Source organism: Zonotrichia albicollis, chromosome 1 (genome assembly GCF_047830755.1).
Source record: "Zonotrichia albicollis isolate bZonAlb1 chromosome 1, bZonAlb1.hap1, whole genome shotgun sequence".
Taxonomy (NCBI): Eukaryota; Metazoa; Chordata; class Aves; order Passeriformes; family Passerellidae; genus Zonotrichia; species Zonotrichia albicollis.
In genome coordinates, this window is record NC_133819.1 from 120,814,682 (window position 1) to 120,841,284 (window position 26,603).

Here is a 26,603-nt window from a genome sequence, read left to right on the forward strand (position 1 = left end):
TGGGTGTCTTGCAAGCACTCGGGGACACAAACTGTAAAACCTCCTGGGCAGCCTGTTGCTCTACTTGACTGCCCTAGTGGTGAAAAGTTTTTTCTTTCTATTGAGTTGAAATGTCTCTTGTTTCAATTTGTGTGGATTGTCGGCTTGTACCATTGTGAAGAGCCTGGCTCTTTATGTGGCCCTGCACTTGGGTGCAATCCACTGCTTGTCCCAGTTTGGCATCAGCTGCAAACTTGTCTTACCTCTTCCATGCTGGTGATAAAGGCACTGAACAACAGAGATACCTGTGATGCCATGCTCAGGCTGCACAGTAGTGGGCCCCTGGGCAGACCAGGCCCTATTAGCCGCTGATTCCACCCATTCTTCCAGGTTGCTTTCCCAATTCTATGTCTTCACACCATAATATCCTATCCTGGATTAAAGCCTGCCATAGAAAACGTTTTTGTAAGGAGAGCTTCCTTACAAAAGAAATTTGTAATGTACTGGGTAGAAAAACGTTGAATCCTGCAGAGAGGGCAGGGACAAAGCTGCACCTGTGAGCGTGGCCCCACAGAGGCAGAACTCTGAGAGCTCTGTGCTCCTGCCAGGCCTCACAGATGACTGAGTTTCCCGGCTGGATAATCTAATTGAATAAAACCAACTTCATGCCAGTGAAATAAGCAGTAGGGATTATCAATTCTGTTCGTGTTAACATGCTGTTATAAATTGAGTTCAGTGGATATTTTTGTTTGAGCGTTCTGGTGTGACTTAGAACCAAAGAAGAATCAAGTCTGACTGTTGAAACTTAATATTTTTTGCACAGAAGTAGAATTACAAACTGTGAAAGCACAGAAGGGGAGTGCAATTTGCATGTTCTTTCACAATGAATGAATTATTTATTAACTGGTCATATTAAGCAATACAAGCAGAATTAATATTCTGTGTGCAGCTGAAGCTGTAAGGCAGCAGCATGTTTCCATGAAAACTCTGCTTATGGCTTGCATTTTCTGATGGGGTGATGAGTTCTTAGAATGTGTTTGGATTTCTAAAGTGGCAATGTTCCCAATTGTGAAGCCCTTAATGCTCCTCCACAAAAAAAAAAAAAAAAAAAAAAAAAAAAAAAAAAAAAAATCATATTTCACCAAGATTTGAGGTCTATGTTTTAATGTGGTTGACCTCTTAATATGAAGATCTTAATATTTTCAGTCCTAATTTTCATGAGAATCCTTTCATTGAAGTTTCTGTTTAGTTCCTGAGTTATTGTAGCAATATTCATCCTTGGTTTAGTGGACACAGACAAGTATTTGACTTTACTTACCTTGAAAAGGAGCTTCTAGGTAATTTTCAGAGATCCAGAAAAATTTGCTTTACTTGATCTAGAAGAAATTTTTCACATTATCAGTGACTATAACTGGAGGAACCCTTAGGTAATGAGTCCCAGGCCTCTGAGGTGCTCCACATCTCCCAAAATCAGGCTTCATGAGAAGTTATTAGGTCTCCCTGTGTTAAGGAGTTACATTGATCCTTTATTTCCACTACCCCAGCTCATTCTACTGTTTTCTTCCAGGATGTATCAGAATCAAACCTCACATTTGCATTCAAAAGGCAGGAGTACTTTAATTAAAGCAAAGGAACTCAAATTAGTGCTCTCTCTTATATTTTCCACAGGGCAAGAAATATAATTTTTCTTGTAAATGAAATTTTTAAGAGAGATCTGTATGAATTTGATGACATATGGAAACAGCTCAGTGATTCAAAGTAGGGTCACAGCCTCAGGGTTAAAAAGTAATTCACTTGTGGGTGAACAAAACTACAAAGAAGGCAATTATTAAATATTTAATACTGATCTCTCTCTTTTCCACTCTCCTTTTTCTTTTCACAGCATTGGAGAGCATGGAAGGATACTATTACAGGGACAGTGTCTCAGTGGAAGAATTTCAAGCTCAGATTAATGCTGCCTCACTAGAAAAAGTCAAGCAGTATAACCAGAAGCTACGGTGGGTAATAAAACAACGTTCCTGGAATTAGCTTATAGAGTTCTGTTTTTCAACTCAGTTTCTGTGACACAGCTTTAAACTGAAATCTGTTGTATGGTGATTGGCTTTGGGTTCACAATTGAATAAGATCCAAGATCCATGATTCTGACTTTTTTGATTTCTGTACTGTTTAGCTACTTTTACAAAAATTTTTTTATCCTGAAAGTTTTAGCTGTAATTGCCTCGAGGTTGTTGTAATAATGAATATAGAAGAGGAAAGGTCTCCTTGATCACAAGTGGAGTATCAGAATTGCTACACATTATGATCTGGTTTTATAGACTGTATTTACCTAATTTCTACAGAATAGGACTTGAAAAATAATGGTCTTTTCCTGCTCTTTCTCCCCACACCACACCATACTAATGGGAATACAGACATATTTGGATGCCTGCATCAGCAATGGCTATGGATTACAGAGTGCATACTTGCCAGTGTATGTAGAAATTATGCAGCTGTGTGTTGTGGTACATATTTCATTAAGGAGTTCCATTAAGACAGAATTTCTATTGCACAAAATAATCTGTTAGTTATGAAGTAAAGTAAGGAAAATGGGTACATAGATGACTCTTGTGTCTCACTGTGACTGTGCAAAACACCTGTTTAAGTATTCTTACTTGCCACATGAGTTGAAGAGTGCAAAGGGCTGTGGTAAAACCACATCTATTCACTTCTAAAATTCTTGAATTGGATGGAAATGTCATTTCACCAGGACGATTAGGCAGTTTATAAAGGCAGCAGAGAACAGGAGTTAAAAAAAGCTCAAGGACAATGGAGAAGGGTGAAGAAGATAAATGAGGATCTCTTTGCAATTCCTTTACCTGTTGGTTCTCTCTGGAGGGTTTTCTTCATGGACTTTGCAATATCATTTATCTTATTTCTTATTAAAGCAGTGGGATTTCTAGATTCTGTTTTAATCTAAGTACTGCTATAGCAAAAGTGATTTTAAAGCCAATTTCATTCAGTAGGTATGGTATATTTGATTTTTCTGTGTGACATCTCTGTCTGCATTTGTATGTCAATCATAAATGTATTCCTTTAGTCTGTTTTCCATCTTCTTGTATTCACACTTCCTATTGGGGAAAAAATAGGTTTATGTTATAAAACAGTTTTACAGAGAACTTTGGTCATGCCAGTATTTGGCCTAGATGAAATCAGCTAGTTTTGGAAAGAGAATCTATCAGTTAGACAAGGCAAGACGTTTTGTGTTGTTTTTTTCTATGAATAGGACCAATTTAACCTCCCATGAAAATCCTTGAAATAAATTCTTCCTGACTCTATGCTCTAATGTTCCTTGACCTTGCTTACCTCATGAGTTATGTCCTTCATTCATGCTGTGGCTATAATGAGGCACATTCCTCTTTACAGTGTTGTGACTCACAGCTCTGATGAGTTGCTAAGCTTCAAGGCCTAGTTTCATAAGAAGTTACCATGAAAAACTTGTCATTAACAAAAATTACCATGGGTATCTCTGCCCAGGCAGAAGAACAGGAAAAGAATTTATGTTTTTTTCAGTTCTCTAATGTCTGACTAGAACATTCAGTAATTGATTTGTTTGCTTTCTGGTGAACTCTACCCATTTCTTAAGTGCAGCACAAACAGCTTCAGGAAATAACTGACAAAATGTGAAGAGGAAAAACAGAAAAGCAGATGCTTCATTCTTGTTCTGCTATTTGCTAGCCTGTGTAGGTGTTTGGCCAGGAGAATCTAATGAAGTAACTACAGCAGCAAAAGATATTAACATTTGGATAATTGCTCTAAAGAAAAACAAAAAAAGGAAATTAAATATTCCCTAGAAATATACTCAAGTGCAATAATACTTCACGTGGAAGAAATCCTCCATGCAGTACCTCTTAATCAATAATAAAATAAGTCATCTAAGACAGAACCCTGAAGCTGTTCTTTCTCCATAGAAAAGGAATGTGCTCCTTGCTTGTTTGATGACCATCTGATGATCATTTTATAATCTCTCCATCACTACAGCAGCCAAAATGCAAGTGGGAGCAATGGCAATGGAAAAAGTGTGGGAGAAGAAAAAGTGTGGGACTAGTGGGAAAGAAAGCAATGTTTGGCAGTGACACTGCAGCCCAGGCATCCCTTGATGAGAACTCAGGAAACAATTTCAACTTCTCTTATTCCTGATGCATTGAGTTAATAATGTTCCAGAAATATTTGAAATAAAAGAGACCCCTTGGTTGTGTGTGGTCCCAGCTGCAAACAGAGATGTTGACCTAGCTTGGTATGTACACAAGCAGGAGAGTAAATTAAAAAATGAGTAGCATTTTTGCTCAGCTACCTCTTAATTTCTTGTAGTAAAGTCTTCTTTAACTTTTAGTACATAGAATATTTTTGGGTAATTGATTTCATACTGATATGTGCTTTAAAAGGATTAATATACAGGTTATTTATTTGAATGAATCAAAAGATATATTAGGGAATTTTTAGTGGATTTCAGGAAGGATGGATAGCCATTAAGTCAAGAAGCTGAACCTTTGCTTTTATTGCAGAGGTCATTCATAACTCTGGAACTCTGACCAGCTTTTCTACAGTATCAGAACTGATGCAATAAATCCAGGTGCAAACTTGTCCTCCTTGACACTGATTTGAACATCATTAAAAAAGCTTCTGTCTTTCATGGTTCTTGCTTTGGGGCTTTTTCAAATACTACCTCAGCTATGAAATAGTCATTGATAAGATCATCATTTTTATGAGAATGCATGAAAGACAGTTGAAAATTGGTTATAGAATTTCACGCTTATGTGGAATGGAGGAAATGTTCCTCCATCTTTTGGAATGGAATTAACCCCATTTTGAATATTATTAGTAAAATAAGGGAACTTTTGTTCTAAGACAAGCTCAAGTCAAGTTCTTATACAATTCCTGAGGCAACATCCTCTATGCCTGCTATGTGGGAAGTGCTTCATTGAAATAAAAATGTTATTTAGAGAAAATCAACAAAGCAACCAATATCTAGTTTATGAGATTTCAATCTGCTGAGAAATTTTCAGCATCTAACCCACAATTATTCTTAATCATGCTGGATTTTTTTTTTCAAATTGCACTTATATTTATAGTTCACCAATTATGTTTCTGTGACACTGGCAAGGAAAATAAAGTTGTGTTCAAATTCTGTTTGAGAACTGGGCTGATGCTAGTAGTTGCCAGCAATGTAACTTGAACCTGATCAAATTGTTTGCTAATCAGGAACATTCAGTACATCCAAGTGAAAGTAATTAGGTCAGCAGAGATTTTCAAGATCTTTATTACTTTGGGTTTGATAGCTCAGCAGTTGTCTTCTAATTTAGCAGCAGACTGAAAAGAGCCTGTGTATCTGATCACTATGGAGGTCAGTGTTAAATGAGATCTTTCTGTGTTCTCCTTCCTCCTTCTACTTGTCCCCATCTTCCTCCTTTGGTACTCCTTGACTTTCAATCAGGCTTTTCTCATCCTGAATCAATCCTTTTGCTGTTACAGATACCAGACATTATTTTGCTTCAACAGTGCAGGACACAATGGTATTCAAATGTGTAACTATTACAAATGCCAGTAGGAATAACAAAATCTCACAAATGCACTATATTTACTCAGACTGCTTGGTTGATTTAAATATTGTCTTGCAAGTCTTGAGCCATGTAATTGTAAAAACATGAGGGTAAACTTAAAGCAGTAATGCTTCAAAATTACAATTTAAGCATTATTTGTTTAAAATACATTCTGTCCTTTGAATATGGTCTTTATAACTGATAGAGGTCTATTTCCTGCAGCAGGGTTCAGTATGCTAGCCCTTACTGCATTGAATAGAAATAAATCTTATGGTCTGTGCTGTGATGGTCAGACTGGTTGTGATGCAAGCCTGTTGGAAGCTGGGGCAGACCCTGACAGACAGGTTAGCTGCATGGCCATAGCTCAGACAGTCTTTGGACTGAACTATGACTTCCAAGTAAAACATTTACTTGGATATGAAAACAGTTTTTATCCTTAGAGAAATAGGGTTTGGGGTTTGCTTCCTGCAAAAAGTAAGCCATTTTTGAAAATGGACTTTCAGTGTCAGAATGAAAACTTTTGTAATGTTTGTCCAAGTTACTATAGGTTTGGATTTGCTGGCCCAGAATGGGAATTCGAGTGTGCAGTAGGAAAAAAAAAACTTGCTCTTTCGGTCTTCCTTCCTCTGTTTGACATTTTATCAGATTAATTTTTTTTTTTGCTGGTGGTGATAGTTTTTTTAGGTTTTTTTGTAGGGTGAATTCTCATTCTGGGTAAAAGGTGTCCCTCCTATGACATTCTATTAAAATGCAGTTTTCTACAGGTGCTTCTGGTTAGCTGCTTAATCAGAAAAGCCCAAGCACATTTGTGCTATAGGAGTTTTTTTCCTGGATACATCTGTGCACGTAGGGGATGCATCACAAAGGCAGAGAGGATGTTCAGGGCACAGGTCATTCAGCAGGGTGCAGGGCTGTGGCTGTACCAAGCCTGCTTCCAGCTTCTGTGCCTCTGCAGTGTGCTTTGCTTTCATTGCTGACAGTGGTCTATAGGTGCTGAAAACTGCACATCAATAGACGTGCTTGGATTCCAAAACTGTCTATGCAGATCATTTTTAGCTAATAAGAAATTAGAGAAATTAATGGGTTTTAGATAGATGAACAATTTTAATGCTTCTTCAGAAATGTATGCTCCTATTTAGATATCTAAACCCCTTCAAATTTTGTTTTCTGATGTTATGGTGGCCAGGATTGGGAATGTACAGAGGAAATGAGAAAAATAATAGATGAAGGTGAGGTCAGGAGAGTTCTGCTTTTCCATTAATTTTCTCTTATCCTCAGCATGGCACTTTCTTTGTGACACCCCTGATTATGTGATGACCCAGTTCTTTACTCCAAAGATAGGATCATGCTGTGGGAAAGACAGCTGAGGGCTGCTGCACATCCCCACCACTGGTGTGGGTGTTAATTACCACTGGATAGCAATTAACTCGCCTGTGCATCAATAGAGAAAGAAAGTCTGGAAAAAATGTTCCTTCCTTCCTGCCTACCATTCTGTGTGATTTGGAACTATTCTTTGAAGTCAGCTGTGTCCAGGCTTATTGGCAGCTACTTCTGTACTCTGATGTACAGCCATAATAGAAGAAAAATTAAAGCAAGCAGTAAAGGGGAGGAAAAAAGTGGATTTTGTTTGAGTTTTCTTGATTTTTTTTTTGTTGGGTTTTTCTCCCTATGTTGCTGCTTTCTTGGATATCATTTTGGGAGGTAAATGCAAGTCTGTTATGCTAAGGAAGCAATTATAATCAGTGAATCTAACGACAAATGATTTAGCTAACTACCCTCATTACATTGAACATCTGATTACACTGAAAGTAATATTTGTCATTTTAAAGAGTTTCGTTTACACTGTAACTCCAAACAATTTTTCTGTCTGAAGCCTCCTGTATTTATTTTATGACATAAGTAATCCTCCACAGAGCAATGGCAAATTTAATTGAATTCTTTATTCAGGAATGTTACAATTCAGGAGGTTTTCATGTTGTTGGGGTTTCTTGTTTCTTTTGATTTTCAGAAAGATAAGAAAAGGAAACCATTTCTGCCTCTAAAATATCTGCAAACATGGAACAAAATCTCAGGAATGTAACATCTTTTTTATTTATACACGCATGTATAAATGCACAATAGCCTCTCAAGCTGCAGGCTTCTTGGCAGGATGATGCTTTCTGTATCCTGTATAATTTAGTCAAGGCAGAAAATAGATATGATGGCACTCATGGCTTCAGGCTGAACTAAAATTCTCTAATAGTTGCTTTGCTGTAAATGAGTTACAATGACATAAAGGATGTATCCACTTAAAGGTAGTTAATTACTGTGAAAGAAAGAACTTGTTTGTCTCTGAAACAAAATGATGAAGCCTCTAGGCAATACCTGCATTATCAAAAAGGCTAGATCGTGTATCAATTCCTGTAGGAAATACGTTAAATTCCACCTTAAGGATGACAGACTCCTTGCCCCACTATTTCCAGTGGAGAGCTTTTCCAAAGCAAATGCTCAGGTGGTCAAGAAGCTTATCTTGCTTGTCCTTGTGCTACTCTTATCCTGTGGTGGGTCCTTCCTTCATGTCTGTTCTGCTCAGTGAGGGACATGTTAATGAGCAACTATCAGTTTCTGTCATTGCCATCAAGTTCAGAAGAGTGATGTGAGGAGACTTACGGGTGTCAGAGAGCGATTCTGTGATAATATTTTCTTTTTGTTACAGTGAGATGTTTCTAAATGACATAGAAAAAACGCTTCCTGGCATTCAACACTACCTATTTGATACACAGCTTTGTGCTCAAAACAGCAGCAGTAAAGCTGGACTGCAATACTACATAGGCAAATTTATCATGTATTTCCTATGACTATAAACACTGGAAATCTAATGATTCTTAGATTTTTAAGATGTGGTTCAAATGTCTCGAAATTTGTGACATAACTCTAAATGCAGAGTCTTTGATTGAAAATTAAACATTCACTCTGAAAGATATAACAAAGAAATAATATCTAAGTTTGTCTCCTGATGAACTTAGTAAGAAGTTCTTTACATGAAACAGAAATTAAGATTCATTGCATGTAAGTGAAGCAAGACCAGAGAGAATAGAGAGATCCTGGGAAAAGTAAATGAAATTTGTCTAGCTGGTCTAAAAAATATTGCCAGATGGCTTGAATTTAGCTTTGGGATTTTTTTTTCTTTTTCCATGCTGTGCTCATTCTCTGAATGTAAATTAATTGTTTCTTTAGACAGAATAGGATCAGTATTTATTATCAATAGTGTTCTGTAATTGAAAGTTAGGAGTCTTGGTAGATTATATGTACTGACTCTTTGCTCAGTGAGGTGGACATCAGGTTCATCCTGCTTTCCTTAACTGCTGCAAGCACAGAGAATGTGGATCTGCAGTGGTCAGGAACCTTTTCTTTCACTCCTGGTCACTGATAGGAATCCAAGCCTGCAGTAGTCGAAACCCAGCCACATGATGAATATTTGGCATGTTGTCTCTTTAAACAGTGTATTCCATGTCTGGAATATCCAGAGCAAAAAAGGAGACATCCATTGTCTGAAAGAAAAACGTGGAAGCAATTACTTGGCATTATTTGGTTCAGTGTGGATTTGGCTGTTTTGACTGTGATGGGAGAAGCAGGAGGGCACCTGTAACTGGTCTGTGGTTGAAGATCTTCCATTTCACATCACAAATAGGATGGTTTCAAGTGCCCTTGGATGTAGGTAGAGACACTGGAGACTAAATTCTGGAAAACAGGTGAAAAGTAGGCAGTGTTACTTTGACCTTTTTTCCCATTTTTTGGTCATCCATGACTTTCTGTGTTCACATTTCTATGCTCACATTTATGTAATCCCCTGCTCTTGTGTTTACAAAGGTTTAAGAGCAGGGCTGTGAAAGGCCTGCTTTGATAGCAGGACTGTTGCTTTGCAAGCATCCTCCTCTGTTTCTACCTCAGATACTTGTGCTCATTCTAGTGCCAGTTGCTCAATATACCTTACTCATAGGTTGAAGATAGTTTAAATTGCTGGGAGACCAGTAGTTTATCCAGATACTGCAGTCTTGAAAGAAAATGAGGATACGAAGATTCCTCCCCTCAGTTTAAGTGTCTAGTTTCTTGGGAATTTGGTTTTCAAGAGCTGAGAGTTTGTGTCCCTCCTGTACTCCCAGTCTAATCCACTAAAGCAGATGTTTGCCAAGGAAGTCCTTAAATTTCATTTCTTGAAATTTTCCTTATACCCCTCCCCACTTGTAAGTATTTAAATGCATTATTAAATCTGATTAATTTTTCTCTCCTCTATGTATATTTCTTGCCTCACCATACAATCACATCTCCTTCACCAAAGCCTGCACTATTTCCCACAGTAGAGGGAAATAATAGTTGTCCTGTTCCCAGCCAGGACAGGGTTAATTTCTGCAGCAGCCAGGAGGGACATGGCTAGGACCTGGAGATTGTTCTAGACCACCCTCCATCATTGCCAGGAGCAGGGGGAGTCTCTTCCAAGGAGAAGAGGTTCCTTCTCATGGAGTAAATGTGGTGCTGGTCCTGAGCCAGGGGGAGCATGGGGGGGTCATGGCTGTGGTAGGATTGTGGGCTCCACAGAGACCATTTTTGTGTGACCATTTTGTACACTTTTGTTATTAATGTTGTTGCTCTTACTGTTTGTTTTCTTGCCCCACTGCTGTTTCTAGTAAATTGTTCTTGTCTCAGCCTGTGACCTTTACCTTTTGTGACTCCAATTCTCCTCTCCAGCCTGATGCAGAGGAAGGGGGAGCGAAAGATGGTGCATGGCTTGGAGTGGTTTCAGAGGAAAGGCTAAACTGGAGAATACAATTCCTAAACCATGACATCAGTAGGGACTGACAAAAGCTGGTTTGCCACTTTGTGATGGGGTTGTGCCAGGAATCAAAGAATTATTTAGGTTTGGAAAAGACCTCTGAGTCCAACTGTTAACCCAGCACTGCCAAGTCCACTACTAAACCACATCCTTGAGTGCCATATCTACACATCTTTTGAGTACCTCCAGGGATAGTGACTCAACCATGTCCCTGGGCAAACTGTCCTAGCTTTTCCTAATAACCAATCCAATCCTTCCCTAGCACAAATTGAGACCATTTCCTCTTGTTCTGTCACTTGCTGTGTGGGAGAAGAGGCCAACCCCACCTCACTACAAGAAGAACAATAAGGTCTCCCCTGAGCCTCCTTTTCTTCAGGCTAAACCACCCCACCTTTCAGTTGCTCTTTGTATGACTTGTGCCCCAGGTTTTTCTCCATCTTCATTGCCCAGTCCAGCCTCTCGGGGTCTTTCTCGTAGTGAGGGCCCCAAAAGCCCTCACTCTGAGCACAGGATTGGAGGTGTAGCCTCACCAGTGACAAGTACAAGGGTAGGGCTTACTGACATGCTTACTCATGAAATACAAGTTACATGGCACTAAAGCCACATGGTACTAACGTTATCTGTTCTGTACTTCAGTTTTCACAATAGTTGTGAGAGGTCAAAATATTGCTGTATATGCTCTTTGACAATTTAATATCATGGTACTTTCACAAAGCTTTTTAGTTGTTAAAATTAAAACTTTCTGTAACTGCTAAGGATGCTGGTGATGCTGTACATAGGATTGTATCGCTGACAGATGCTAGGAGACTTGGTTTAAAATTGCTGAGTCTAAGCATTGGTTGGGAAGGTAATTCTACTTGGTAATCTACCATTTACTGAGATTTGCCATTTAGTGGTGAGAATACATGAAAACATTTGCTATAACAGAAAATGGACACATTTACTACAGAAAAAATGGAATTTTTACATATATATTAGAGGTATATAAATGTATTTACAAATGTATATGTATTAATTTATATACACACACATATATACATAAGCATGTTGTACACACTCTCACCTGTGTAGTTAAAAGCTAGATGGCAGAACAGTGTTATTAAATTGTTATTAAAGAAATACTTTTGTATTTCTTTAATAACGATTCTCTGTGTGCACATAGATGCAGAAATACAGAGATACTGTTTATCTGTGTCATAAATCTGTGCTTTTTAATTCGAGTTGAAGAAAATAATTAAAGATTCCCATACTTCCCTACTCCACGTCTCTGTTCTGATGCATCCATTCTCAGATTGCTGACTGTGCTTTTCTGGATGCTCTTTAATATCTTGTGACTCAGGGATAAAAAAATCTAGTAGAATTGAGATACATTTCCATGCTTCTGTTAAGGACAGTAGGAACTAATTTGTATGTTTGCCACACAGGTTCTGGAAATAAAATGCTAAATTCTTCTGTGCTATAACATCAAAGCTTACCCTTTTTAGAGCAGAACCAAAAACTCGGTGGTATTTAATGCCATAACCCAGTTACCTACTCCTCTTCAATTATTTTTTTACTATCCTTCTTTTTTAAAAAAGATGAGCAATACCTACAATAACGCTGTGGACTTACTGGCACAAGAAATTGAGAATAAGACTAAACACTTGGATTTGCTTGAATTATCTTTCTGTTCCAAGTTACTCAGGAATGCGTGTCTCTGCAGGTCTGAAACCTTCTTAGGCTTCTATTTGCCTGAAATTTCAATTTTCAGGACATTATACATGTCTGTGTCAGCTTTGGAGGGTACCCTGTAAAATGCATCACTAAGCAAACATCTGTACTTCTGCATTTCCTTTGTACTCAGGTTGCGGGAAGATATCTTGGGAAAGCCTTTATCTTGTGAGAGATTTTACTTTTTGAACCCTAAGATGTTTGTTACCTTATCCTGGTGTTAGTTTTCCCTGAGATACTTGTCCCTCTTATTTGACATTGCTGCGTAGGGGATATCTAACAAAAGTCAAACACAGCAAAAATCCTCAGTAGATTTATTGTGTATTGGATTATCTACCTTTTCTTTTTTTTAAAGGAAGGCTTTTCTGCTGGATCTTAGAGAAATTGCAAGGCTTTAAAAGCTAAACTAACATCACATTTGGAGACAAAGAACTATGATTTCATTCTGGTTCATTTCAAATGGATTAGAAAATACTGGCCAAATTGGGCACCATGCCAAGATTGCCATTAACTTTTCCCATAAAATGTGATTAAGGACCTTAACAAGCATTTAGTAATTAAGCGAAGTGCTTTGGAAATTTATATGCTGTCCACAGGTTGTCATGTTCTGTAAAATACTGAAGACAGTTTTTATGAAAAGCAATAAAAATAAAGCACTCGAGAAACATCTGGGAGTGTTATCTGATGGGGAAGGAATAGTTTCACTTGTAACAGGATATTTTTATATTTTAAATGAATGTTGTGTAAAGTTGATTTTTTGTTTGGGTTTTTTTAGGTAAGTGAATAATTGCCTGAATTAATGGAGTAATTTCTATAACCGCATATTCCATTCCAGTGTCCGCGTTGCTTCATTTTATACTCTTGAGTTAATTATTTTCCATGTACTCCTTTAATTAGTGTTCTGTTCCATATTTGGTTTCTGGTTTTATTTAATGCAGATGAATTTGCTGGAATAACAGTCCAAAGAGATGGGATTGCTGAACAGTCTCTGAATGAAGCAGATTTTCCTATTGTATGGCAGGAAAAGGCAGTATAGGCTTTCAGTCTGATAATGTTCAGGGGAGAGCAGCATGAGGCTTTGTTTTGTAGCTTTGCTAACAAAGAAAAAAGGTTGGTCTGCTGCTGCTGAGGTAGCTTTTATGTGCTGTGGCCACTCAAAGTGATTTATGAGTAATTTTCTCTACAAACCTCTTTTCCTTTCAATGTCCAGCTTCCTTTGACACAGAGTGCATTGCAGATCATGCAACAGGCTTAATGGAATAACAGCACTAGATTATCTTCGCTGTGCTTTCTGAGGGAATTCAAACCTTAAATTTGGGAGGATTTGTTTTTCAAAACTACAAACAACAAACAAATAAAAGATGAGTTTATTTAATCAAGTAAATTATGCCAGATTATTGAAGAGTAACAGGTATTCAGATCTGCATTCTGCACCCCTGCCCAGGAAGTGTGCAGCAATGTAACTCCTCTCCTAGATGAAATAATAAAATAAGAGGTGGAGCAATTTTTAGGCTTGTGTACTACATGAGTCAGTGCTTTAATGACTGGGGGATCCAGCTGATCTTCTTGTTTGAGAGCTAGGATGCAAGACGACAATTTTTTTCAATGTTAAATTTTTTTTTCATACTATAGAGCAACTGAAATTTGGCTGACAAACTCCTTAGTTCCAGCCTGGGTTGTGGCTCACTTGTGGCCTTCAGTCAGGTCTGTGCCTGGGCTCACACAGTGGAGATAGATCTCAGTGATATACCTTGAGGCTGTCACTGGAGAATCTCTCTTTTGCTCCCTATGTGTGCCACAGTTCAGTTGGGTTTCTCTTGTTCTGTTTCATTTAAATGTTGCCCAGAGTTTCTGCATTAGTGGCTGCTGCCTGGTTCTCACTGGTAGGTAGGGAGGCCTACCAAATATTTCTATTTTCAGCTGCCACAGGAGATTTTAGGAGCTTTACTACCAGCAGAATGAGTTTTGTGATCAGAAAAACATGGAATGGTTTGGGTTAGACAACCTTTAAAGATCATCTGGTCCAGCTTCACTGCTGTGGCAGTGACAGACTTATTTCAGTGTTGCTGCAGAGGCAATAAAACCTGTTATCACAAAGATACGTGTGATATTTACCTATGAGATGCTTAGTGATTGCTCCTCTGTGGTGAGCAATTCATGTGCTTTTAAGTTGAAAAGTTAAAACAAAAATTCCTCTAGGTTTCCTGAATTGAAGACATGTATCATGCAATTTGTCCCCTGTAGGGTTTCTGCTTTTTTGTTTCTTTTTATATTATGAACATGTATATGTATCCTCTGTCAGTACTGTGTTTCATGTTGGATATTCTGCTTTTATGTTACTGCACTTATATACAGAAGATATAAAAAAAGCTTGTAGAATGTGAAGCTCAGGCACTGCTTCTATGCCAGTTTTGCCAAAGTCACTCTTAAAATCTGTACAGATGCCACAGACATTTTTTCCAGGGGTAGTTTTGTTGGAAATCACTTTCAGATCCCCTTTTTTCTTTTTTCCTATGACTAGATGTTAAAATTTTGCACAGTACTTCCAAAGGGCAGAGGGACAGATTTTTATCTCCAGAATAATAAAAAGGTCTTTATTTTATTGCTTTTTATTTAATTACTTTAAAAGAAGGAGTGATTGTGCCTGTTGATTATTGTATTACTCCCTGACCCTCTCTTTCCATAAGGTAAAACGCCCTCCAACCTTAGGATGTTGTCGAAGAATAGTCCCTTGTAGAAATTTTGTTCGGGGCTTGAAACAATTAGTTTTTGCCTTACTCTATCTGTTTGTTCTTTCAGGGCATTCTACCTGGACAAGTCAAACTTGCCTCCAAATTCTACATCTAAAGCAGCTTATATAGACAAGGTAAATAAAAATGTTAAGTGCCTAATTAAACTCTGCATGTTACACACTGTGTTACTGAGACTTATTCCATCACAAATTGAATTGTTTAAATCTGGGGGGAGAGGGGCAGGGAAGGGAGGAGCTCTCTTGCAGCCTTTTGTCCCCCCTGTGTTTTTTGGGGTAGGTGGTACCATGTGGTTCTGATTAAAAGGTGTGGCAGGGAGGGTATCTGTATTTGAGAAGAGGAATCATTACCTTCTTTTTTCACTGTGCTTTCAGAGCAATGCTACTGCCCTAGGAGCATGTGAGGTGCAGGCAGAAATTCTTTGTTCTGAATGCTGGAAGTGCTTTTCCAAATTAAATACTGCTTCAGCATCCTGCTCAGAAGACTTTCTTCTGAATCTTCTTATTTAGGCTTTCTTCAAATGCTTTCATCTGTCTTTAAACCTCTGTGGCAGAGAGATCCCAGGGGCTATAAAAATTCATTTAATGCTCTCTTCTCTCATTGAAGAGTTAATTCCTGTATTGCACCCCAGTAGGGGGAATAAGGAAGTTCCTGGGGTCTTGCCTGTGAAAGTGATTGAGCTACTATGGCTTGAGAAATAACAGCGCTCATCAGCTGAGCTATGTCAGACTAAAATTTTATGTCAGTATCAGCCCTGGTTTTAACAGACTGGTGGTTCCTGTTTCTTGGATCCATGCAGGGCTGCACCCAGGGGAAGGAGGACATTTGGCACTCCTTCCCTGGGGAGTCAGCAGCGTGCCTGGCAGTCACAGGTGCAGCAGGGGACGTTTAGCTGTGAGGGAAGTGCTTGTTGCCCCTAAACCCGTTCCCTATCTATTTCAGCAAAGAGTTCAAGGGCAAGAGAAAAGCATCTCATAATCCACATCTGACCAAGGGATGCTAGGTTAAGCTAATGCATTTATTTTGCACCTGGAGCAAGCCAAGAGTGAGTGCATGATCCACTTTTGGCTGTGCCTTGCACTTCATTGTCCTTAGCTTTGCATTAGTAGATGACACCAGCTAAAATAAATTAGATAGATGCAAGTTAATCCAGTAGGATGTAAACCAAATTAAATCTGTTTGCACCCAGGTTAAAATATTTTATTTTTATAGCTGATTTTCTTGACATCTATGCTTTTCAATGAAGTAACTAGGACCAAGTGAGGCTGGTGTTTCTATAACTAGTTAAAACGGTCTTTAGGCAATTAATCTGTCTTTCAATACATTAATTCTTTGAGTAGCATGGGGATTTGTTGCAATCTTTAAGTGTTTCTGGAATAAAGAGAAATGGGAACTTGGAATTAGGTGGTCTGAAAATTTGTGTTGTGCACATCTCATTTACGCAAAGCACCATGAGATACGGGTTTTCATTGCTAGACCACTTTTGAAGGCTTCTCTTCTGACACAAGCTTTGCACTTGAAAGATGTCTTCTTTACTTCATTCATTCTTAGTAAAGTAATGCTGGGATTACTTTAAGTCTTACTACAAAGTTAGCCAGTTTTGCTTTGTAGTATGTTTTTGTCACATCTGCTAATTTTTATTTTTTGAGGTTAGTCAGGATTAGGAACTAGACATTTAACAAATAAAGGACAGTGTTGTCATAAATGTAAGATGATTTTCTCAGCAAGTCAATTAACAAGTCTTGATATCTGTATCTTGGTATCCTCTATATGTACAGTTGTAGGTTGCTTCTTCATGGCTTCTCTTCTTTTCCCAGTCCATTAATGGATACAGCATTCATGGGTAAATTGATATATTGAAGTGAAAAATACTTCCATAGGCAGGACTGGGAAGGAAGCAGTCAGTGATGGGAAGAACTGAAAAACTTTAGAAAGGTGTCATGTATCAGAAGACTCTGTGTTTGGTATTAATGTAATGGAATTTGGCTTTCTCAGCCAGACCTGGTGTTCTACCTCTCTGCATCTCTGATGACCTGCTCTGATAGAGTATTTCATGTGCTCTGAGGAGCAAATATTCAGACACCTCTCTGTTCCTCCTTCACAGCTGATGAGGCCTCTCAACTGCCTGGATGAGCTGTACCGGCTCGTGGGCTCCTTCATCCGCTCCAAGCGCACGGCCGCCTGCGCCTACACCGCCTGCAGCGCCTCGGGCGTCGGGCTGCTCTCCGTGGCCTCCGAGCTCTGCAGCCGCCTGGGAGCCTGCCACATCATCATGTGCAACAGCGGCGTTCACCGGTAGGAAAATTGCTTTTCCCCTTCTTTTCTGGCAGTCAGTCACTCCGTCTCTGCAGGTTGGAGACTGCTGCTCTTTTTAGAGATGGATCTTACACTAAATATCGAATATCTTACACGGAACAGCCAGTGCACTTGAAAGATTTGTGGAAATTCTAGAGATGTGTTTGCAGTGATTGACAGAAATGGACAGTACAATTTTTTTGGTTTGTGCAGTTGTAATGAAATTGTTCCCCATTCAATTCAGTAAAAGGCAAAAATCTTAATTGCTAAAGCAGAAAGAGAAATGTTACCTAGATGAATAGTAAGTATGATATTGAACTCTTAATACAGGCAAGAAATGCTGAAATTTTTATTTACTTTGTATGGTATAGAGAATAATAGTAGAGCTTGACTCAAGGAAGCAAGATGATTGATTCAAGGAAATAAGACACATGCATTTCTGTAGGTACACCTTATGATAATGAGAGGTTCAGCCTGAAGGATGGTTGATATGTTTAATACAATACCAAAGAATAGACTGACCTATAGTCAACTGAACTTTGTTATCAACCCTAAGAGATTTTAATAGACAAATATATATATGTATGACAATAGTATCACCACAAAACTCTCTAGTACTTAATCATATTTGTCACAGGCAGCAATATATTTATGTTCCATCTGGGGAGATTACAATTTTTTGGGACACTGTACCAAAAAAAGTAAAGACTAAAATTTGAGAGGGAGAAAATTCCCAACAAACAAAGGAATTAACATAACAAATAATCACAAAAGAATTAACATAACAAATAATCTGATACTAAAAATATACTCTTCTCATGAGAGTTCCAAACTGTAGATCAGGGGTAGCAGTATGTTAAAAATGCTGCTTAGTTTCTGATCTATGCAATCCTTATTTTAGCAGACATGGTTACCAATACCTTGTGTTAGAATGAGCAATACTTTCTCCTGATTTTAAGTAAAATCCTTTCTTCCAAAGAGTTCTGAGGAGAGAAGAAGAAAAGAAAAATTGCAACATAAGCAATGCAGATTATCAGGCATGAAAAAAAGGAAAAGCTTTATATACAGCCGAAAAAATTAAGTTGTATGAAGACAGTGTTTGCCATTTGAGAGTTGGCAACACAGTATTTGTATTACTCTCTGTCAATGATACAAGTGTATATAACTTACTGTATACTGTATTTAATTTTAGGGAATAGCAGGAAAAAGCTCTGCTATGTAACATTAGTCACTATATCAGAGGAAGATGCAAATGCTATGGAGCATGGGCTGTCATGACACTGGTATTTCAGAAGACCATGAGGCTGTACAGCTTTTCTCTTTGTCTTGCTTTCAGTTTCATGTCTTATGTGATCAGAAAAGGCGTCAGGCATAATTCTGAAAGGTTTTTTTTTGCTGAAAAAAGACTGCTTCTGTGTTTGACCAGCATTTAATGAATTTGTCAATACATTAGTGCCAAAAATTCTGATAGTTTAAGACTGTAGTCAGAACTACCCAAATAAACTATTATCCTGTAGTATGTGCGTCATAAATTATTCAGAATTATTTGGCAACTGAATAAGATCTGGTTTGCTTAAATCTGAATATGAGCTATTCTAAGATGAAAATTAATTCATCATCAAATTGCTGCTCAAAACTAGGGCTAATTCAAAGGTAAAAACTCCTAAAATGTCTATAAAAGTGTATTTTAAAACCACAAAAAATTAGAAAACCAAGCATAAAACCATATTGGTTTTAAAGACTGTATTATGAGCATGGGAATGGGATTTAAAGTGTTATGTGTGGGTTTCTGTCTAGATGTTAAAGGATTCATCATCATCTATTTACATAAAGATGCAAGATACTTTTCTCTAAAGCATGACTAGTTCTACTTTACAGTGAGTCCACTTGAGTTTTGGTACTGCTACTTCATTTGTGCATTAATACTGCCTTTGTGGCTACCATCTGTTCAGAGAAAGAAACACCAACTCTTGGCATTATCAGAGATATTTCAAGATGGGCCCTCCAGGAAAAATAAATGGGCTACTTGAGAAATTGTATAGGTACTCAGGGGTTTGTACCTGGAAATTCAGAAGAAAACTCATGTATTTAGAGACAAGAAGGGATTAATTCACTCTTCTAAGGGAAATAAATCCCTCTGAGTGGTTAAAGCTAAGAAAGTTTTTTAATAACATTTTCCTGAAATTGCTGTTGCAGATGCAAACTGGATGGATGAAGAAGTTTTTCCTTAGTATTTGGAGTCATATGAAGTCACTTCATGTGCTGTTTTCTCTTTCTGGTCTCCCTAGGACACATCTCTAGAGTCCAGTACTAAGTGGGCTTTGGTTTTTTGACATTCTGAAATTGCCTTTGCCCAGATAGAAAGCTTGCTTTATTTCCAGCTGGTAGGTTTGTTCAGTGAATTTTGTGCCCAGCATTTCTAGTGCTAAATTCTGCAGTGTTTTTGTGGACCTACTGTCCTTGCTGCTCTCAGAGAAACTGTCTTGCAGCAACACAACGTCCTCTGAGGAGGACACAAGAGGAAAGAGTAAGATGCTGCATGTCATCAAGTCCCATGGACAGAGGATTTTGCTTTATGCCTGCCATCTTGAAGACTAAATTCTTCTGTTTGTTGGAGTAGTATTTAATCAGGGCAGATAATGTTGCAAAATCGTGCTCCTTAGCTTGTTAGCTAGTTCCTTAGAGTTCCAGCTACTGATTTTCAGTTAGAGGGGATATTTATCTCTGGTTGTACTCAGCAGTGTATCTGGCTTTCTGTGCTCTTTGAAACTAAATACTGTGGAGTCCATGATTGTGATCAGTTGCAGAACTTCACGTTTTGTAGGCCCAAATCAATGGCTTATGATTGTTTTTTAACACTAGGCCACGGATACTAAATTGAGTTAAAACTGGTATTATCTACAGATGCTACTGGATGAACACATGGGGGAAAGATGTGAATTTTTCTTGCAGATTGAATTTTCAAAATCTATTCATTTGTCAGTGTTGCCAGCTTAAAAATGAAGCTCAACTTGGAGCAAGGCTCCCCCATACTTTCTTTTTAAAAGGCCTCATTTTAACTCAGTTTCTATGATTAGTCTTTAGTGGAGTGAATGTCTGAGAGTCTGGAAGAGTACAGGGTGCTCTACTCATCAGCATCTTTCTTTTGTTCATGGGGAGTGGGAGCTGAGCAAGACATTAATCTGTCAAAGTTTAAATACATTTAATAGAATTTAAAATAGAATTATATATATATATATACACACACACACACACACACCCTCCCTCACTCAATTTATTCATCTCTTACTGAACTGATTGGAGGGCCCTATCTGTGTGCTCTGAATTTATGTGTCATGGATTGACAAGGGGGCAGGGGGAGGTTCTGCCACTGCTCCTTCTAACCAGAAGCAAGTCCCAGATAGCTTGTGAGGGAGGCACTGGGTGACAGTCCAATGCAGAAGAGGCCAAGAACTATGAAACAGCAGCTTTGTCTGCTTTGACAGTGATTGCTGATCTCTGGATCAGCAGTGTCTTGGTTTCTGACTTCTCTGTGATCCATATTAAATTGCTTTTTACGCTGCACTAGGCTAAAACAGCTTGACAGAGTTCATACTTTCATCCCTATATCCTAGATAATGCTGGGGATTTTGAATTGCTGGTGATTGCTTTTCTTTGATTTTTATTATGACAATATGTTTACCAATTTACATTAAAGCCTGCAATCCTATATCTATTTCAGACAGCAGTTCTTTCCAAATACATTTTGAGCACCAGAAAACCAAGGATGGGGAAAAATAAGTCCCTTTAACCTTCACTGTCCTAAGTGATGTGTGAGTGCTACAAACCTCCCCTTGGATTATCATAAGCGAACATGCCTTGTTGATCAACAAGAGGAACAGAGCTCTGAATTAGTTTGAGAAATCAATAGTTTGCATTTTTATTTTACCTTTTTTATCTTTCAGAATTATATTTCTGCCTGCCAGCCAGCTGTCACCCTGTAAACAACATTCTGCATTTTTTGCTTGTGTTCATTCTGTTTGAAGTTGCTATCAGTCTGTACAAATGCAGGTGATGAAAGGCACTTTTAAATTTTATTGAATCAGGATTCTAACTCCTGCTTGAGGGAGAAGAGGAAGACTGCACTGCACAGACATGTCCTAGCCTCTTTCTGTGCCAAAATGAAATTAGGTGCAGCAGCTGCAGAAGTCTGTTCAGGGACCATAGGCCTTACAGGCTCAAAGGAATAATTTAAAGCATCCAAATGAAACAAATCCCAAGTTTATTTAAATTTTTGCATTTCCTGGAGGATCAAGGGAAAAATCTTCTATAATCTTGATGAAACCCAGAAAAATCAGAGTCTTATTTTCTTTTCTGAATTTTAATTTCCCCTGCAGAAATTCTCTCCTTAGTGTTGCCATCCTTCAAGCAGTGGGGTTCTGGCTGGCAGACACTTGGCTGAGGAATGAGGCAGGTTTTGCCAAGTGTTGATTATGCTGTCTCCTGTAGCTGGCAGTGGTCCTGCAAGCCAGCCAAACCTGCTTCATCTTCCACATTGCAAAGCAGAGTAGCACCATAAGCTGTCCATCATGGCCAGCTGCCTTTCTGTGAATCAAATGAAACAAGGTGAAAAATAGGTACCCTGGATTTGTATTTTTGGCATTCTAGCATAAGAATTCTTCCTCTTAGATTCAGAAATTTTCCTCTAAGAATTTAGTTCATGCTACATTTAGTGCATGCTACAAAGAAAATCCTTTGAGTTTTGCAGCTGTATTTAGGCTATAAACTCCCCAGTAAGAAAGCTTTCAGGGATCAATGGGACTGCTTTCAGGTTAGCACAGACTGAAAAACTAATCCATACCCTTCTCCAGCCATCTGGTCCAAACTGGGCTTTTAGTCCTGCTACCTCCCCATTTAGTCAAGATTCTCTTTGATTTTCTAAATAGTAGTTATGTTATGTCTGTCTATAATTGGTATATTTTTATGATACCATACCCACTGAGGCATAAACAAACTTCTCTTTGTGTAAAATAATTATTTGGGATAATAGAGTATTATTTAGAATAGTAGAGCAGAATAATTTAGGGTTTAGGATAATAGGGTATTACATTCTGTGCTGGTTACTACTTAAAACCAATGAAATAATTTTGAAATATGTGAGAATTTGTTTTAAAATAGAATAGGCAAGACGCTTAGCACAAATAGTGCTATGCTGTTCCTACAGCAGTAATTGTTTTATTTTGCTCTATATTTGTCTTTCATAGGCAATCTGGTACGTTTTTGCTTTGTCATCTCTAGTATATCTAATATATAACGCTGGATGGATTATAGTATTACTGATGTCTTGCATGTTTTAAATTCTGTGACACTGTTTAAAATGCAATCTGAAAATGCAGAGAAATGCATTAAATGCAGTGAGACAGAAAAGATGGATCTAAGTCATTACTAGTATGGATTTCAATGTATGCTTTTTACCTGTTTGGTCTTCTTTTAACATTATGGATGTTTAGTAGCAGGTTTGAAACACAGTGCTATTACTGTGCTCTGTGGAATCATTCTTTTTTGTGCTTCAGTTCCTGCACAATTGCCTTATCTGCAGTCCAGTTCTTTGAAACCGGTGTTTTTCATAAAAATCTTCTACTTTACAATCAAAATAAAATGGGGCCTCTCAAATAATCTGAAATTAAAAACGTAACCAGATCTGCTTTAATTTTTGGCAGAGAGGTAAGTGAATAGCTTGAATTATTACAGGACAAGAAGTAAATTGCAATTTTTTACCAGATTTACTTGCCTCCTTACAGAGGAAGAAGCCTTTAATGGAAAGACTTTCTGCACAGAATGAGAGATAATGGTCAAAGCTGAGGTTTCAGATGCCTTTAGATGAGTTTATTTTTGCAAGTATGATGGAAAATGAGTAAATAAAAGGCATGGAATAGCTCAAAATTTTGGAAATGCTCTTCTCTCATCAAGCAAGGAATATTTAATAATGAAATTGCTTCCTTGCAACACTTCCAGCTGATGAGAAGTGCTAAGATCTCACAGGAAAGATGATTGTGAAAAGATGCTCCCTGCAGTTTTTTAACACTGACAGATGATGTTCAGTGAAAAGAAGTGCCTTTTTTTTTCTTCCTAATTTTTCTTTGAAAGCCTCTCTGTTTTAAAGAGGTAGAGTCTTACATTTATTTATGGAAATAGAGTGGATGACAAAAATTTTTAAATCTACAGGAAAACAATATTAACATAATTTCCTGTGTTTTTCATACTTCATTATTAAAAAGTACTAATATTGAATCAAATAACCCTGATAAAAATATGTTTTTAACCTACAAAAAAATTCAGTAACCAAGGGTAGATTTGATATATGACTAATAGATACTTTCCTCCCAAGAATGATTCTCTGGCTTGATAAGTTCGTGCCATCCACTTCAATAAGTCAGACATCTATTGAAAGTTGGTGTGTGAACATATCTGGTAGAGCTGGGTTTGATTATCCTGTTGTAGAATAGTGGAGGTATGCCTGATAAGGGAGTTGGGATATCTTTATTCTGAGGTTTGCACAACTGTGTAACCACAGTGGTGCCTTTTGTGAATGAAACCCCTGCATGCTGATGCTTAATGGACAAAAGGCAGAAAATCCCTTTAACACAGGCTGCACATGGCCATTCTATGTGGTGATGGTGTGTGTTCCACAGACAGTTACTTTTTGAAGTGTTGGCTTTTATTCAGAGTGGAATTAATACACTTCATGTGCATAATAATTGCTTTCTGTATGTTAAACTGGCCTTCAGTGGACAGGTACCATCCAACACTGATTTTATAGTGGCCCTTCCACACTGGCAACAACTCAGCTTCACAAAGATTCATAAAGGGACTGAAATTAAGTCCTGAACTCCAGCAGAGTTCACTGTAATTGTGAAAAACAGTATTTTACTTTAGTGTATGTTCATCATGCTCATTTTCCCTCCAATACTTAATGTTTGGTGAAATTTACCTCTGTTGAAAAGCTAGGCCATTTAGCAAAGTTTCAGTTATGGGTGCAGAGAATGCAAGCTTCAGTATTATTTGCATGGAGACACATTTCCACAGTGAGAACATCTTAAAGCTTGTGGAAAAATCTAGAATTAGGCCTGCCTATACTTTGTCCAACCATTTTTTATAGTCCTGAACAACATTTGTCTTCCTTTTTAGTTTTATCATGCCTATTTTCTTCTTCAGATTGTTCATCAGAATCAATGCATATTACCCAGCCATCACTATTAATTATAGACAAATAGCCCAAAAAAGTTTACCCCAAAGTGATTTACTCTAACACTAAGTTTTTTATTACTTTATGCACTGATTTAAATAATATTCCTTCTATACTTATTAATTTAAATGACAGCAGAAAATAAAGATTACTTGTAGTATAGTTGATGTAAAAAGTGGTCAAATGTAGGACTGATTAGCTCATGATGCATGGGAAGAAAAGTAATTAAAATAACAATAATGGCATCAAATTACATGTTGAGAGAAGCTTTAGTTTTTAATTAGACTAAGCATACATGCATCCTTTTCATATTTTTTTCCTATTCACATAGAACATAATTAATTTTGACATCTCTGACTGTGGTAACTACTAAACCAATTTGTTTCACCTCATCTTTTCTACTCAGGGCATTTTTCTAAGGGATGTTTTGGTGCATTTTTGGATGTAGAATGGCTTAAAGCCTAATTGAAACCTGAGAATGAATTGGATGCTCTGGTAACCTAAATATGCACTTTGCTGCACGGCACCTCTGTAGGTAGTGAACACAAACTCAAAAAATTATTTTTCCTTTTCAGTGACATTAGGCAAGCTATTGTGAAATAATCAATTTCTCAGAAAATTTCAGTCTGTATTTGTATTTTACAACTCCATTTTTCAGGATTGATGTGCATCTGTCCAGCTGATTTGCAGCCCTTTAGTGAAAATCACATCTAGTCGGAAAAAAAAAGGACTATTGGTGATAGAAAATCATTTAGTCTTACTTTTTTAGCCAAGTTCAGAGTGGTTTGATGCAGAAGTTGTTTTAAAGTTTGTATTTAATCTTCACATCAATAGTGTCATGACTGATGGGAGACTGGGGATAGCAGGCAGGAGCTGGGAGCAGCTGCAGCCCCTTCTGTTCCTTGGAAACCAAATGGATGAAATGAGGAATTCTCAGCCCTGTTGTCCTGGGAAATCCAAATGTCTCTGCCTTGCTGTTGTAATCTGTCAAGACAGGGAATTTGTCATTCTAACCAACATAAATTCTGAAATGATGAATTTGAGTCTTTTGTTTTTCTCACATTAAAAAAAAGAGGTGAGAGGAAAAGAGAGGGAGTCAGAACAGATTTTGATCTGTTTACACTGTTAAATCTATGGATTTGGGCTTTATGCTTCCCATAACAGTATGTTATGAAGGTTTTTCCCCAAATATTTTCCTTGTTTGGCTTGTCTGGGCTGATTGCATCCAAATGACCAGATACTTTCAGAGGTCAGAACTGCTTCCAGATTGCTTTGTAAACTTTAATACCATCTGTTTATCAGTTCTTAAAATGCAGGAGAAAAATGGATTATTACTTACTGCACATATTTACTGACAGCCCTTGTTACTGAACTTTGCTCAGGCCATCATAACTTTACAAGATGGAGAATAATCAGATTTCATATTGTTTAACAAAATTTTAGAAGTTACATTGGTTTAAATTTGCATTTGCTTTATCTCTCCATGCTTGGCAGCCCTATTGCTGAGGTACTTCCAGTTATGACTTTTCCATGTTACCATCTGATGTTTTGTGTGTGCATTTTTTCTTTCACAGCAGGTGTCTAGGGGAGTTTGATTTGTGAAAAGGGATATGTACTAATTTAAAAAACTATTTGAAGAGCTGGGAGAAAGCACCAGTATGTAGATAAATGAGTCCCTTCAGCATAGTCTCATGGAAGATTAATATGATCAGTTTTGTTAGAAGATGCCATCTCACTGATCTGCTGTTCGACTAAGATGACACTATTTGAGTGTTATTGTTTTTTTTTTATTTAGAAAGTAGTGACATTATTTCTTAATCATGGGACAAAAGCTGTAATCTACAGTTTATATTTAACTCTGCCATTCATCAGACTTTTTATGCGCCAGAGGAGAAACACAAAATCTGGTGATATTAAATTCCACCTCTAATGAAACAGTATATTCAAATGCAATCAAGTCTGTGATGCAATTTTAACAGATTTTAACATCTGTTAATGAATAAGAAGGTTTTTTTAAAAGAGAAAATAGATGTATCAAACCAGCATTACTCTAGGATTTCACCTCAAACATAAAATGTTCTATTGAAGAGGTGTGATAATTATTAACATCATCACTGCTGTCGTTTTGAGTGTCTTTGCTACTAATTTCATAGGCCATGTTAAAAATACTACCCTTAGAATTGCTATTCTTACTTGCTCTGGAGAGGGATCTTCAATTTTAGCATATGTGTTTCAGAATTGTACTGTAGTTGTTGCCT

General features: G+C 37.6%; 1 protein-coding gene and 1 long non-coding RNA gene across 2 annotated transcripts in view; one reads left to right on the forward strand and one right to left on the reverse strand.

Moving 5' to 3' along the window:
* PREX2 (phosphatidylinositol-3,4,5-trisphosphate dependent Rac exchange factor 2) overlaps window positions 1-26,603 on the forward strand; it is a 171,377-nt gene that overhangs the window by 123,966 nt on the left and 20,808 nt on the right. The window contains exons 36-38 of the mRNA XM_005479357.4: window positions 1,862-1,976; window positions 14,875-14,941; window positions 16,930-17,120. Of these exons, the coding sequence (XP_005479414.1) occupies window positions 1,862-1,976; window positions 14,875-14,941; window positions 16,930-17,120 (373 nt within the window). The remainder of the gene's footprint in view (window positions 1-1,861; window positions 1,977-14,874; window positions 14,942-16,929; window positions 17,121-26,603) is intronic.
* LOC113458883 (uncharacterized) lies at window positions 1,864-25,080 on the reverse strand. Its single transcript, XR_012582779.1, has 4 exons — window positions 22,575-25,080; window positions 21,049-21,704; window positions 18,041-18,103; window positions 1,864-9,275 (listed from the first exon to the last, which is right to left on the reverse strand). It is a non-coding gene; the product is annotated as an uncharacterized LOC113458883 (long non-coding RNA).